Source organism: Eumetopias jubatus, unplaced genomic scaffold, assembly GCF_037043125.1.
Source record: "Eumetopias jubatus isolate StellerSeaLion01/CBP00866 unplaced genomic scaffold, mEumJub1_p1.0 scaffold_1, whole genome shotgun sequence".
NCBI classification, from domain to species: domain Eukaryota; kingdom Metazoa; phylum Chordata; class Mammalia; order Carnivora; family Otariidae; genus Eumetopias; species Eumetopias jubatus.
The window spans coordinates 85427044-85442614 of NW_028274807.1; the positions used below are offsets into that span (position 1 = coordinate 85427044).

The 15571-nt window shown below is 35.6% G+C and overlaps 1 protein-coding gene across 6 annotated transcripts in view; it reads left to right on the plus strand.

The window, feature by feature from the left end:
• The window catches only part of PEX5L (peroxisomal biogenesis factor 5 like), a 164142-nt gene that overhangs the window by 67606 nt on the left and 80965 nt on the right, over positions 1-15571 (plus strand). For 4 of the 6 annotated variants that reach the window (XM_028100996.1, XM_028100999.1, XM_088025306.1 and 1 more), the window contains 2 exons: positions 1788-1892; positions 10269-10380. In XM_028100996.1, the coding sequence (XP_027956797.1) occupies positions 1788-1892; positions 10269-10380 (217 nt within the window). The remainder of the gene's footprint in view (positions 1-1787; positions 1893-10268; positions 10381-15571) is intronic. The other 2 variants (XM_028100997.1, XM_028101001.1) reach the window with 1 other exon arrangement.

Below are 15571 nucleotides of genomic sequence, written 5' to 3' on the forward strand. Positions count from 1 at the left end.
ATGAGCATAGCTTTTAAAGCTTTATCACTTTATAGTATGTAATGTTTCATCCAAATAATTTTTATATTTTGAAAAAATGTTAAATAGTTTCATAGTGCCATAATAAATATTTCCCCAGAATTCAGAATTGTATGCATCTCTGTTTTAAGAGGTTCACATTGCTTCATAAAGAAAAAACTTGGGATCGTTATGCACCCCAACTTGTTATGCAGTAGATCATTGTTTTTCTTTATTTTTCCAGAAGTCAGTTATTCTAAGAATTGTGGCCATATACACTTTTCAGAACACAAATGGAAATTACTATGTTATATGTGCTAAATAAAAGCTCAGTAGTTGATATTCTATCGTGGAGATAACACATTATCAATCAATAATGCTAGTTCTGTTGAGTCAAAATAAACCAAAGAAACTTTCAGCATCGTAAAGAGATTCACACATTTTAAAATCTAGTAACTATAGAGAAAGTGTTTCTTTGTTTTCATTAAAAAAAGCCTGCCACTCATTACATTTTAGAAAGTCAATGCCAGAGAAAATAGACAGTTTTGCTTCCTAGAATAAACCTACCTTCTAAATACTTAAATCCCTGTGGGAGCCCAAGATCATAATGTAATTCCATCCTTTTTTGCTGCATGGAAACTATCAAGATTTATCAATCTCTAGAGTTAATATTGACCCTAGCTCTTAATTCCCTTTCAGTTAACAAGCCCCCATATGTCCATTTTTGTATCTTTGCCTATGATATCCCTATATGCTACATTTGTATTTTAAGTAGATTTACAACACAGATGCTTATATGTGCTCTTAGTATAAAATTAGTTTCTCTAAGGAGGCTTTGCCCAGAGCCCTGAGAAAATGGAAGTTTTGTTTTTAAAATGTTTAAAGATTACTTAATTTTTACATAGTATAAGATGTTTCTAATTGGGTTGGGAAGGTGATATTTTGTTTTGTTTTTTCCATTATGCCACATCTACTCACAAAAACTTATAATATGGTAAACTAAAAAGACAGATAGCCAGCATACCCCTTTACAGTCCAAAATTATGCTTGTATGATACAAAAAAAATGGGATATATAATCAGTGTTTCAATTATTAATCATCCTTTATTTATACCTAGATTTTTGGGATTCTCCAATTAAAAGGCATTTCTAAAACTCTACTAAAATTTTTTTGGTCTCAAAAACATTGAGAGTTGAAAAATTTTTCACCAAGGTCATATCATCTCCACAAAATACACAAGCTGGGTGAATTTCTGGGATGTTAGGCCATTGAAGGATTTTTAGAGGTTTTATGACACTTTTACTCTTTTTATGCCCGATGCACTCAAAAATGACAGACGCCAGGGACCACCCAGCAATATCCCTCTGTGGGAGTCAGACACTGATCCTGATGCCTATCTCAAGACTCCTCAGTGTCATGCAAAACACTTAAGGATGTTATAGGTACAGTTAGTAAATGAGCATAATAGGCAATCCATAGTGTTTTTAAATTGATACTAAAAAATTATGTTCATGTCATGTAAATTGCCTTAAAATATACATATAAAATACTATGTTAAAATTAAATATAATATGTCAGCTGTAAAGGTGAAAAATTAGCTAACTAAAAGTTCACAAATAATCTCTTTTCAGATTTTGTGTGTTTTCTCCTCAGCCAAAAGCCTCAAGATTCACTTGCAGCAGCCTACCTCTTCATTTATGTTGGATTGCTCTTTAAACATTAGAATATCTTGTAATAATAAGTTAAAGATTTCTCCTGACACAAGTCATTGTTGATTTCACTGTTATAGGGAAAAGGCTCTAGGGCGGCAGATAAGGCTGTTGCCATGGTGATGAAGGAGATACCGAGGGAGGAGTCTGCTGAAGAAAAGCCCCTCCTTACTATGACATCACAGGTGGGCAGACCCATAGGGTTCCTGTAGGAAGCTGACATATGTTAATATATCAGACATTGTGATTTTTAACTAGAAAAAAAAACATTAACTTGAACCAATTTTTAAAAAACACAGTTTCAATGAAACAATTATACAATATAAAATGAAAACCAAAATTGCTAAAAAAAAGGAAAATTCCATCATTTAGTTATTTGTGGATATTAATTTTCATTACTCAACTTTAGTTTAAAAAAAATGTATGTGCAAGTAAACCATGTTGCTTCTTTATAAAGGAATCTTGTTAACAACTTTGGGAAAGAAATAACAATTAAGCTAATGGTACATTTGAACAACAACAACCAAAAAAAAAAAAAAATCAAATTCCTGTGAATAAATACAAGTTCTATTGTATACATATGTCAGTTTACCAGTAGACTATCTAAATTTTCTTAAATGTTAAATATATTTATGTTGTGACTATGCATACTACATATATGTCTATACATATTTATGTGGATAACTAATTTACAGGAATGAGCCAGAAGTCCCTGAGTCCCCATGCAGAAAATGGCATTTGTGACCCCTCTTATACTTAGTGACCTTGACAACAAAAATATCATCTCTACTATAAAGCGCATGAGAGCCATTTTCAGCATTTATTATAACAAAGATAGAAAAAAGTTTGCATTTGTATGCAAAGACACGCTGAGACTGTGAATCCTGTATGTCCTCAGGGACTTTTGAAACACCCTGTAAAATCCACATAAATATGTATAATATACTCATCACCACTCTGTGGAACTATCAGTTTTAAATTCTTAAATGAAAAATATTTTTACTTGCATTTATCTTATAATTTAGATTAGATTGTTATCTTAAACATTTTTTCTCTATAATGCAATAGTAAATGCAGTGATTCATTTCCAATTATATGAACATGTCTAGAATTAGAAACATGTCCATTTACAGTCCTCATGAAAGGCATTTATATCAAAAGCTAAATTATGGCAACTTATTTTTAGAATATCATCAGATCACATCCCCAGCTGCTGCCAACATGTGTGGTTTTATTTTATTCTAAACACTGTGTTGTAAGTAATGAAAATCATAACAACATACAACAATCGAAATTGAATAATAAAAAAGTTATCAAAGATTCCTAGGACTTTGGGATAAATTTTATATTGTGAGTTTTTTATCCATAAGGAAGAGAGGCTTCTTTCCAATCACACACAGTAGTAGTTAGAAAGAAATTTGCTTTATATATACCAAGGTCTCCATTCTTTACTTAATTTACATAGTAAAACATATACAGTTTTACATTGATCTCCTGCCCTTTGTAGAATCCATGTCCAAAATATTCAGCTCACAATTCCTCAGGTAAATGCTATGGGAGGTGAGAACTAGCTGGGAGTCCTTGGTTAATGACAGCCGTGTTCATCAGTAGATAAGAGCTACCCAGATTTGCCATTGGTGTAGTTGTGCTATAACATATCATTCAGAATATCACAAGTTAGGACAGGTTCCAGTACCCAAAATTCTTTTCCCTAAACCATGCATTGCTATGTGCTTTCCACTAATCCCTTTCAAAGGTCCAAAATTGCCATTATAACCTAAGCTTGAATTTGAAAAATAATGCAAAATATTATTTTTGATTTTTTAACTTAGAAAAGAAATTGTGATTATTACCATTTTTCATATTCAGAACATTTGTGTGTAGCAAGTTCCTTCTTTAATCCCCATCTAATGTTGCATTGACTATTTTTGAGGTACGAGTTACAATTTTACTGCATGAAGATTATGTAATGCTTTCTTTGATGCATCCTATTCTTGTTGCGTACTGGCTAGTTTATGAATCAGCAAACAGAGTTCTGATTCATAAAATGCAATGCACCTGTTGTGTTGATAATTTTATGGAACTAAATCAGTGACAGCTGTGATACAATGATTTCTCAGTCAAATGACGCTTTACTAGTTGACATACTTTTTCCACTGTATACAAGTGGCTTCTTCCCTACTATGCACCAGTGGTGTGCACAAGCCAAAAAGCAGCCGAATGATCCAAAAAAGTGAGTACTCCTCATAGCAACCATAGCATCCAATCTGTGTACCATACCACATTCTTACCTGTTATCCTGTGTGAATGTATCAGTGTCTTGAAATATGTTTGTCCCAGCATCTCCTGTAAAGCCCCTTATGACATGGCGCTACATACAACTGAATACATTGACTCATCTTCATCACTGGTACGTCGATGCCAGTGGCTCATTCATAGATTCCAGATATGTCTGAAGCTCATTGCTGCTCTCTCAATAATGTCCTTAGGACAATCATAACTGGTTAAATACGAAACCAGTTCTTGAAACCCTGGGTCCCCAACTCATTTAATAACTGTGTTCAGTCAACAGGTTGTAAGTGTAGAATAGTTTATATTGAAGCATTTTTTTTGTATTATATGATGATTACAATCACTTTCAGAGGGATTGGCCCAAACATACTCCAGTGAAGTCGTTTATAGTGCACTGAATGAATTGAACTAAAACAGAAGGGTTGGCCGGGTGACCTGAATTCAGAAATTTCTGGGCCCCTGAAAGTTGCTTTTTGTTTAATTTAATTATTAATTCTATATTAACAAACAATATGTCAAGCACTTCATAGAAGCTCAGGTTCATGCTGTCCTAGACTAACACTTTAAGACAAGCGTATGTAAACAAGAGTGCATTGATGAAAGGTCTGAAGGAAAAATAGTATGCCCTCAAGTCTTTGGGGGAAAAAGTTTCTCTAGGCCTGGGCTGTCCAACACAGGAGCAGCTGGTCATACGTGGCTATTGAGAGCTTTGTGGGTCCCCACAATTGAGATGGGCTCAACGTACAAAATACACACTTGATTTTGAAGATTTAGCCCCAAGAAAAGGAATATAAACTATGGCATTAATAATGTTTACATTGATTACATGTTGAAATGATCATTTTTGGATACACTGGGCAAAAAAAAAAAAATACATTCTTAAAATTATTTTTCAACTCTTTCTTTTCCATTTTTTGTAAGTGGCTACTAGAAAATTTTAAATTATCAGTTTCTCATGGTAGTTCTATTGTACAGCATAAAGACTGTAATAATATAAGTTAATCCAACTTGAAGATAGAAGGAACAGCTATGTGCCAAAGGATTGATTATATCATTAAAAAAATTATTATTCTTTATGAGAATAAAATTATGTTAACGAATATTTTTTTTCTCATAAGGAACCATCAAAAGTTTCCATTTTAACCACCTCCCCTGGTAGGTGGGTTTTTTTTAGCAAGATATATATCATTCATTTTTTGCTGTAGAGCACCGTATCTTAAAACTGTTTGTTTCGGATGTCTTCTCGCTAAGGGAATTTTTTTTTTTTTCTTGCAAACTCAGCCTTGTGTTTTTATCTGCCCCCACTCCTTATACCTTGATACTGAAATTATTTTTGTGTCTGATAAACATAAAAAGAGTAACGACCTTGACTGGAAAAACATTCTCAAGGCTACTAAATATAGCCTTGCTTGGATTTCTATGACCAACCTGAAACAACTGCTTTATGTTCTCCTGCCTGCCACAATGTTAGTACTACCCAAGCTGTAAACAGTAATATCTGTTCATTTCCCCATGAAGAGATTCACATTTTTTAAGTCTAACTTTTCTGTCAAGAAAATAGATAGAGTAGATTGACATTTAGATCAAGTCAAAGAGTTGAAAGTGATTGCATGTCTATCCTTCACTAGAAGCCCCCCTGGGACCCATGTGTAGGAAATGGGGTGGCGGGAGGGGAGCAGAACAGAACCATTAGTACTATTACCAGCTCACAAGAAATTAATTCTCTCGGGTGTCAGAGTCTACTATGACAAAACTCTCAAAGTCTGAATACTTAAAGGAGGGCATGCTAATGATTTAGTCAGTCGTCTCGTCTTTTCAATGGATTGAGTCAGTTAACAAAACTCATCATTAGTTTTGATAGGGTCACTATTTTGATGGGCATCACACAAATTTCTAAACTTGCATAGGACTAATAAAGCCACAAACAAGTAGTGCAATTACAAAATTATGGATGAAAACCTACTTAAAAATGACACATACTTTAATCAACAATGTCACAAATAATGAGGGAATATTCAAAATGCATTAAAATGTACCTATTAAAATCATATTTATATTTTACATAGAAAAAAATCTTAATTTTTTTCTATTATTTAGATGAGGTAAGAGACATGGTAAATTATTACAAATTTTTTAAGTCAACAGTTCAGCTATGAGATACTTGTCAACTGTTTTTCAACTTACTAGCTTCAGTGTTTTAACTTTTTAAAATTATTTTTAAGTACTAAAATGTTTAAAAATAAACACAGAATATTTACTTTAAACTAAAACAACAGTTTGAGATCATCAACCTGAAGTGTAAAAGTATGGGATAATGGATTATTACCATTGACAGACCTTGTTTTATCATGTAAAATGTATTTTGGTTTGGAGTTAATTCTTAGTGATAGAGGTTATCACAAACCCTTAGCTCTGTATTTTTTAATGAAATACCTAAGCAATACATTGTTTAAAGGTAAATAAACTTAGATTGAAGTCACAAAACAAACTATATAAACATACACTGGAGTTTAAGTAACAGGCAGTATTTAAAGGCAAAATACTCTACTTTCATCTTGGTTAAATATTCCCCTGTAGCTTAGATGACATAATAATGTAATTTTTTAACACTGCAATTAGAGAAATTCAAGTTGAACTAAGGCAAATGCATTTTTAGATAAAGTTTTAAAATAGACAATAATTTATTAAAGCTGGATGTGATCGTCTGCATTTCTGCGCAATACTAAACACAGTACTGATAATAAAATAAGAACAAATTTGGTCATGTGGTGGCTAATATTAGCCACTGTCTAAGTCATAAGTAAATTGAAGGCATTTGACTGAATATTTCATTCACATCCTATGATTACAAGGAAAGTGTAAAGGTTCAATAGTCTGTTGAATTCTCCATGACCAGGAAACCCCTCCATGTAAGTGCTCAACTGTCTTTTTACTCCTGCGGTTTCCTTTTGTTTCCATGCCCACTGACCGTGTAAGGGTTTTCCCTCGAAGTCTTCAAATTTGGATCTCTGATTTAAAATCCCCGAGTGAGGTGGTAGTGTTGTTTTGAAGTGTCACTGGCCTCCCATATACCTTGGTCCATTTCCTTCTTCCAAGGATGGCGTAAGGCAGACCTATGCCCTTATTTTTCTCATTAGGCCTTCACTCTTTGCATCCTTGACTGTTTGGTAGAAGCCTGGCATTTGGAAATGAACCTTTAGTAACTCTAGTTTTCCAAATTTTTAAATGATGTGACGCTGGGGGAAAATGGGCTTAGATTTATGGTTTAAAGCCTGCCAGGGAATTGGTAAACATTTCTGAGGACCACCGGCCTCTCAGTGAGTTGATCAAACCCAGTATGAAACCCAGTATGAAACCCAGTATGAAATTGAGGATGCTCCAATTCTTTTGTACAATTTAGCATTCAGTTTGACAATAAATCGGTCAATATTTATTAAACTGCTGCTATGAGATACAAAAGTTAACTGGATAAGATCTGTACCCTCAAAGAGGTGATAGTCTAGTAGGGGAAAAACAGGTAACACTAAAGTCTAAGACTGGATAAAACCTGGGAACGTGGAGATGCCGTAAGAAGGCCCTCACTGCCTAGTGCTGAAGAAGGTTCCCAGACGATGTGCCAGTGGAATGGGGTTCTGGAAGAGAAGTAAGAATCTGTCACCATTAGAAAGGCTTGAACTGATTTAAATATTGAGAGGAGGAACAGAGGAGGATAAGAAATGAAAATTTTAAATGTAAACAAAGTGAGGAGACAAAGGCCCTACAAACTAATGAAGTGGGTCATTTTAATTCAGATATGATAATCTGATTGATCCAAATTGCAATCATTCTAACTTAATTATTTAAAAAAGTGGCAACGTTTTGACTCACCTTTTATTATTTTTATAACATCAATATACTCTGTACTCAAAGGGTGAAATGAGGTAAGTTCATAAAGCATTTTCAAATGGAAGGAAGTAATTCTAAGAGAAAGTCAATAAGTCATATCCTACCACTGAATAAGGAGAGAATAAATGGCATACAATTTGGAAGCAAAGCTGAGGGGAATTCTTTGGGGGATTCGTTCAGTTTGCAATTGTCCTTTATGACCTAAAAGATTTATTTATTCTCCAGTCACCATAGGAAAACCATAAATTTGTTTGAAAATGAGGAGGGGTCCATGTGAAAAGTTATTCCTATCTATACAAATAAAAATAAAATGAGACTTAGTCTGGCTAAAATAATGATTCCCAAACTCATCCACCTGAAGAAACAATTCAAAATTGGAATGTTTGAGATAGATATTTTTATATCCTCAGTTTCTGCAAAGTCACTGTCCCATTTGGTAGGCCTTTATTGATCCCCTCTTATATGAAAACATTCTGTTCGAAGTTGTGAAGGATATAAGTATGAGTAAGACCTAGTCTCTGACCTCAGAGCTTATAAGAAAAGGTTTCATGATATTTCTTGTTTCATCTTCCATATTTCCATCAAAACCAAAAAACTTTTAGTTCCCGAATTAGCTTTCCATGATCTCTGAAATCTGACCCTTCATCTTTTTCACCCCAGAGACCTGCCACCATCCCCCACGCCAACCCCAGCATTTCCCAACAGACTGTGCGAAAAACACGGACTCAGAAAGTAGTTTGCTATTTCGTCTTTGATCTGTAACTATGTAAGAAAGCCACAGAAACAGCTCAGTTATGGGAATTGGGCAGACCTAACAACTCCCTCAGTCTGGGAATGACGTGTGCTGGGAAACTAGACAGTAGGTGTGGAAGAGATGCAGGCCTTATGAGGCAGAGGAGAAGCCGTGCCTCGGTCCTGGGCTCCCAAGGGTCCCTCCGAACAACCTTCCCTTTAGTATGTCTTTCTTCCTGTGCTGAGAAAATCTGAGAATGCTACATGTGCTTTCTCCAGAAAATAAGTCTGAAGTTTCATGAAGAGAGAGGCTCCAAAGAAATCCTATTGCCTTTGACAGACCTGCCTAAAAGGACAAGGCCTCTCAATGAACTGTGCCTTTTCCTTTGTCTTTCCATTTAGATGTCTATGTCGACAAGGGCCCTTCTAGAAATCTTTTATCAAATTCAGACTATAATTTTTTAGTGTTTACAACTAAAATTATCTGTAGAGATCTAACACCCTGGTCTTCTAAAACTATAGCTAATTTAGGCCCGTTGCGCATATCTACTCACAGAGCTGTGATATAGGAATAAATTATTAGTCCCTGTTTATACAAAGGAATTTAAGAATATCCAAAATGAAGAAACAAATAAAGAAAATAACACTTAATTTTCATTTTATGCTTCTCTCAAAATATTGCCTTACAAATCTGGAGATTTTTAAGGCATATCTTTTTCTTAGAACAAGTAGAAAACTAGATGGCTATGCCCATTTTAAGAAAGGCTAATCTAAAAGCTCCTGAAAAACTAAGACAGTTAATTTAGGAATTAACCACTTGCATATCATGAGTATAGTTCTTCCCTTAACCATGGAAACAGGACCTAAGGAAGTCTGGATTCTAAGAGATGCAAAATAACTGAAAGTAAATAATTCGCTGCCACTGATAACTAGAGACCAACCAAAAATCGCACTGAAGGATTTCTGAAATTAGAGAACAAGCCAATGGGACAAGACAACTGAATTGATAGAAATCTATTTTATGTATAGATTTTCAGAAATATATCTACTGGATACCCGCACAGGTAATATAAGTATTTCCTACTCTCCCCCAAATAATGCTTGTCATGCACCACAAAAGCATCCCAAGGAAATGTAAGGAAGGATATGTGCCCATAGATGACTTGAGCTTTTTAAGAGAGAGAGGAGAGGAGAACATTTATCCACATACATACAGATCTGTGTGTGTGCACTTAATCACATAACGCTGACTGCCCACCCTAACCAGAATGTGCCACCTCAACGTCTGAGGCCACTCTTCCGGGTCTCAGTAATGTTTTGTCCATGTAAACAGTAGGAACTGTGATGCAAGAGGTGTCATTTTCTACCTATTGAAATTTAGAGAATAATTCTAAAATGGTTCTAGGAGAAAAAAAAAAGGCTTGAGCTTTAAAAACTGAAGTTGGCTGCATCAAAAATATGTTGACAGCGCTAAAAGGCTCATTCCCCATCCCTTGGTATTTTTTTTCTTTCTCGCCCCTCCCTATTTATTTATTTATTTATGTATTTATTGGTAGGCTTGCTATTCTCATTTTGTTGCAAGGCTGCATTGTAATTCATCTGATTCTGCAGTTTAACAAAGCCCTTTGATACCTGTGTTCATTTGTTCTCAGCTGGTGAATGAGCAGCAAGAAAGCAGACCCCTCTTGAGTCCCTCCATCGATGACTTTCTCTGTGAAACCAAATCGGAGGCAATAGCAAGGCCAGTAACGTCCAACACAGCCGGTAATTCTTTCACTTTTAACTGATCCTCAAGTAGAGCTAATTTTCACTACAGTGAAATGCATATTTTCTCTCTGTAATGCGTCTTAAGTGGAGAATAATGTTTGCAACCAAACGAAAGTTGAGGACATACACTATTTCACATAAACTAATACATCGCTTTGTATTCTACAAGAACCCGGAACGTATTTTATCCAACCAACTTGGCTGAACAATGGCACACCACTATCAGCAATGAATCATTTCTCTATGCATATTTACATCTTTGCATCTCAAGTCACATTACAAGGAATCTTTCAAACAAAAGCATCTATTTCAGAGTAAGGTTTTTCAAAGTTCTGGCTGAAAATATTCTGTCTGACCAAAGACCAGTAAAATAAAAATGTAGGCAGCCCCTTCGAGTGGATTGAAATGACCAAATTAAAAGTCCTAGAGATTGGAAATGTTATAGAGCCAATTTCATTTTTCTGTCACGTAAATGTGTTACTTGTTTCCTCTTAAGACAATTTATTTGATTGGGCACCTGGGTGCCTCAGTCAGTTAAGCGTCTGCCTTCGGCTCAGGTCATGATCCCAGCGCCTGGGACCAAGCCCCGCATCGCATGGGGGGGGGGGTCTGTGCTCAGCAGGGAGCCTGCTTCTCCCTTTCCCACTGCCTGCCTGTCTGCCTACTTGTGCTCTCTCTCTTCCTCTGTCAAATAAATAAATAAAATCTTAAAAAACAAAGACAATTCATTTGAACGTTCTTCTGGAATTAAACCTACCCAAATAGTGAACTCTCATCTGTATAGGCACGTACCTGTAGGCACTAGTAAGTATTCATCCAGTGAGTGGATGCAGGATGCCACTGGGATGAATCATACCTCCCCTAGTCCCCTCTGCATTTTCCAATTCTCACTGATGCTAAAACTAAGTCACTTAGTCAGGGTTCACCCTGACGGAGCTACATAAGATCTGATGCAAACACTACTTTTCACCTTCTGTATCAGAGGCAGCCTTTCTGCATTGATTTTATTCAGTCAGCGTTCACATTCAAAGGCATGTTGTTCAAATAAGGATGAAAAAATGCTGTTCGGAGTCAAAGAACAAAGGCTATGTTGGATTGCAAGAGGGTTTAATGGAGAAAGGAGAGAACGATTATGTACTGTCTTGTTCAGCGCATTCCATATCCCCATCATGTCCTCAGCTTGCTGTTGCCTGCTATATTTTCATTATACTTTTAAGTAAGTGAAGAAAATCACCGGGGCGGTGGGGGGGAGGATGGGAAGGAATTGTAATTTTTTTCTTAAATGCTAAAAATTACAACAGCAAAAGTAACTAACACAAGATAGAGGCAGTTAATGCAGGAGTGTAGTCTATGGTCTCTGGGGTCAAACTTGGCAACGTCAAGCCCCAGCTGTGCCACTTAGTGGCTCTTGTCCTCGGGCAAGTTGCTTAACCAAGTCTGTTTCCTCATCTACAATAGCAACATCTATATCTCATGGGTTACTTGGGAAGATGAAATGAAGCAATCTATGTAAGCTCTAACAGATGTTACCATTACTGTTAGTTATCAGGTTACAAAAACAGTATACCCAGCACTTCCCTTTTCAGATGCATTAACTTTCTTTCTACCACACAAAAGCAATCATTTCCTAAATTCATCTCTCACTTTGAGTGATCAAGCAAATAAAATTGTATTTTGTACATTTAAGCAGGAAATTAACTAAGTTCAGATCCTACCAGATCAGATTTATCCCCCTTATCTATGAAACTGGAGCTCACCCCTCCAAAACTGGAGAGCTACCCTTAGAAAAATACAGAACAGACTTGTGTCTCTAATTTCAGGAAAATCCATGAGAATTGGATACATGGAGAAGTTCCCACTGTTCAAAAAAAAAAAAAAGTTGCAAAGCATAGAATTCTCAGATCTTGACTCCAGTACCTTCTGCACTTTCCAACTCCCACTGATGTTAAAACTAAATCATTTAAGAAGGGCCTACCAGAAAGAGCAACATGATATTTGATTCAAAAGTCACTTTTCACCTTGATTTTTCTAACATATAAAAGAGACTTACAAAATATTGGAGGAAAAAATTTAAAAGAATATGTAATTTTTTTTATGATTGCAATACTACAGAATTGCCTTCTGTATTCATTTTCTAGGCTTTCGTGACAAAATACCACAAACTGAGTGGATTATACAACAGAAATTTATTGTCTTACAATTCTGGAAGCTAGAAGGCCAAAATTAAGGTGTCAGTAGCAGGGCCGTTCTCTCTCTGAAGGTGCTCAGGAAGAAACTGTCCTAGGCCTCTTTCCTAGTTTCTGGTAGTCCCTTGGCTCATGGCAGTATGACTTCAATCTTCATATGACATTCTCCCTGTGTGCATGTCTTCCTGTGTGTGTCTGTCTCTTTATCCAAATTTCCCTTTTTCATAAGGACACCTGCCATATTGGATTAGGCACCTACTCCAATATGACTCATCTTAACTAATTCTACTTCCAACAGCCCTATTTCTAAATAAAGTCACATCCCAAGGTACTAGAGGGTTAAGACTTCAACATATGAATTATGGGGGGGAACACAGTTCAGTCCACAACACCCTCCAAAGCAGAGGTTCAACAAAAATGGTATTTTGAGACTGTCCTCAGCACTCAGTACATCTGGGTCACACAGATTTTTATCCTGAAGGAATACTCTTGTTTGATAGTGTTTTTTAATCTTAAAAGTATATCTCAAGGCACAAACTATATATTTTTAATACCTAAGAAATATACTTTTTAAAAAATATCACAGAACCCACTACTTGGTATCTCAATATGCAATATTATTATACATCTTTAAACAGGAAAAATTTTATCATACATATACCTTGGAAAGAATTCCAATCTGGTCCAATGATTTTATAGCTAAGGTTTCTGGACAAAGGATATAGTTATCATTTTCTGTCCAAATTTTTAATAAAAAAATAGTAATTTTAAATAGAGCATTGTCATTTTATAGAATAGTTCAAAATTACTTTGAGAAATCAGGACAGCCATTGAACTTTAAGTGTCTGTTACATCCCAGGTATTATTTATATCTCTACACTTACAGAATGGATATTAAACAATCTTGGAGTAAAATATGGAAGAAAACCTGCTTCAAGTTTGTACCAGATCAATCAAGAAGAAATTTGAAGAACCTTATGTTGAGAGGCATTTATACTTGGCATTTTCTTCTAATGAAAAAATAAAGCTAGTGTGCCACCATCATAACATTTACTTAAATATTTAAGGAATATAGCTCTTATATAAATTAGCACAGAATGCAATATAGATAATATTTATCTCTTCCAAATGTCACTCAGATGATAGGGTTTTTTCCTCTACTGACTTTAAGAGAACATATCAATCTTCTGTCTCATAGAAGTTCTAAATTATAATCTTTTTCTTAAGTATTTTAATTATCTTTTTTACTTTCTGCTCGTTTCTTCTTTAGGGTTAACTTTTTGTCATCCCATAATGATAATATCAAGCAGATCAAATAAGGATGTTTTTAATCTCTTTGCCATTAACACCCTAAATTATCTTTTAATTCATCTGTAATCTAGATGATAGCTAATTCCTTGACCCTCTCAGACTGTATCCCTAGACGGTAGGTAGGCTAAAATCATTGCTAATATCCTTGATTTTAAAATGACAAATAAGTGTATATTATCACAGATGCATATATCAAATGCTCGGAACGTTACTAGACAATGGATGTTTTAAGATCATGATTACATTATAGGACAACTATTTACTATAAAATTTGCAATAATAACTTGTTGGTCTTTAATCTCCCAAAAAATCTAACATATGTCAAAGTACAGGAAAGATTCTTTCCTAAAGACCAAGTAGAACAGGAGGTCCTTGGTTTGTATTTATCAATCTGTATGATCTAAAAGAATTTTATCCCTCAACTTGAGCCACTAGGTGGACAGTTACTATAGAAGAAACATTTTACATGGTTTAAAAAATAATAATTTCACTCCTTGATATGGGACCTGAATACCTCTATAAGAGACCCATATATGGATGGGAAGAGCTACCCTTAACAAAGTTCACACTCCTGTCACAGCCACCTAATTAAATATTTTAATTGCAAAATTAGTGTAATATTGAGGTGCCTGGGTGGCTCAGTCTGTTAAGGGTCCGCCTTTGGCTCAGGTCATGGTCCCAGGGTCCTGGGATCGAGTCCCACATTGGGCTCCCTGCTCAGTGGGCAGCCTGCTTCTCCCTCTCCTTCTGCTGCTCCCCTTGCTTGTGTTCTCTCTCTGTCAAATGAATAAATAAAATCTTTAAAATCTTAAAAAAAAGAAAATTTGGGAAGTAGCTTTAATTACATAATTCAATAAAATAAGCAAAAATTCGTTGAATTATTTAAGTCCAATATTCGACATCACTAGCAAAATCCTTCCTAAGGGACTTTGCTTTGTAGCCGCTGTATTAAAGAATACCAGGTTTCTAGAATGCCAGGGTAGCTTACAAAACAGAACAGAGATCCCATCAGCTCCTTGTGGCACATTCTGTGACTGCACCAGTCAGAGCTGTCCCTTGATCTGTCCTCTCTAACCACTCAATGTACAATTTATTCCTTAAAAGAAATGCACTACAAATCTGAGGCTCATTATATTATAGTGGTATAAATAGCATTGTGCTTATCATCAAAGCATCAAATCAGAACTTCATCATAGGTGCTATTTTATTTTAACTGTTTTAAGCAGCCTCACCTCCTACAGCCCAAGTAATCTAGCATTCGTAAACATCTTCAGCACCCCATAGGAGCCTTCCAGTTCAATAGGTGATCTTCAGTCAGGTGTCGTTGAGATAAATGGAAACAAATACTTACGTAGCATCTTGCAGCTTCCATCTTCAGGAAGTTCCACCGATGAAATTAGGTGATCCAAAAAAAAGTTTCTGAGATTATCAACTATTTAAATTATGCCTCAGACTACCCAAACTGCCAGATGAATGGGAGCTAAGGCGTATCAAAGGAGTTCAGCACATCGCATCCAGGTTCAGATAAAGTCTAGCAAAGAGTGGTGACAAACGCATGGTTGGGAGTGTTAAGGCCTGTGTTTGCATCCTGGCATGGACGCTGCCCTACGATCTGTCCTATTGCTGCTGTAGTAAATTCCTGCAAGTTTAGTGGCTTAAGACAATACAAACTTATTATCCTACAATTCTGG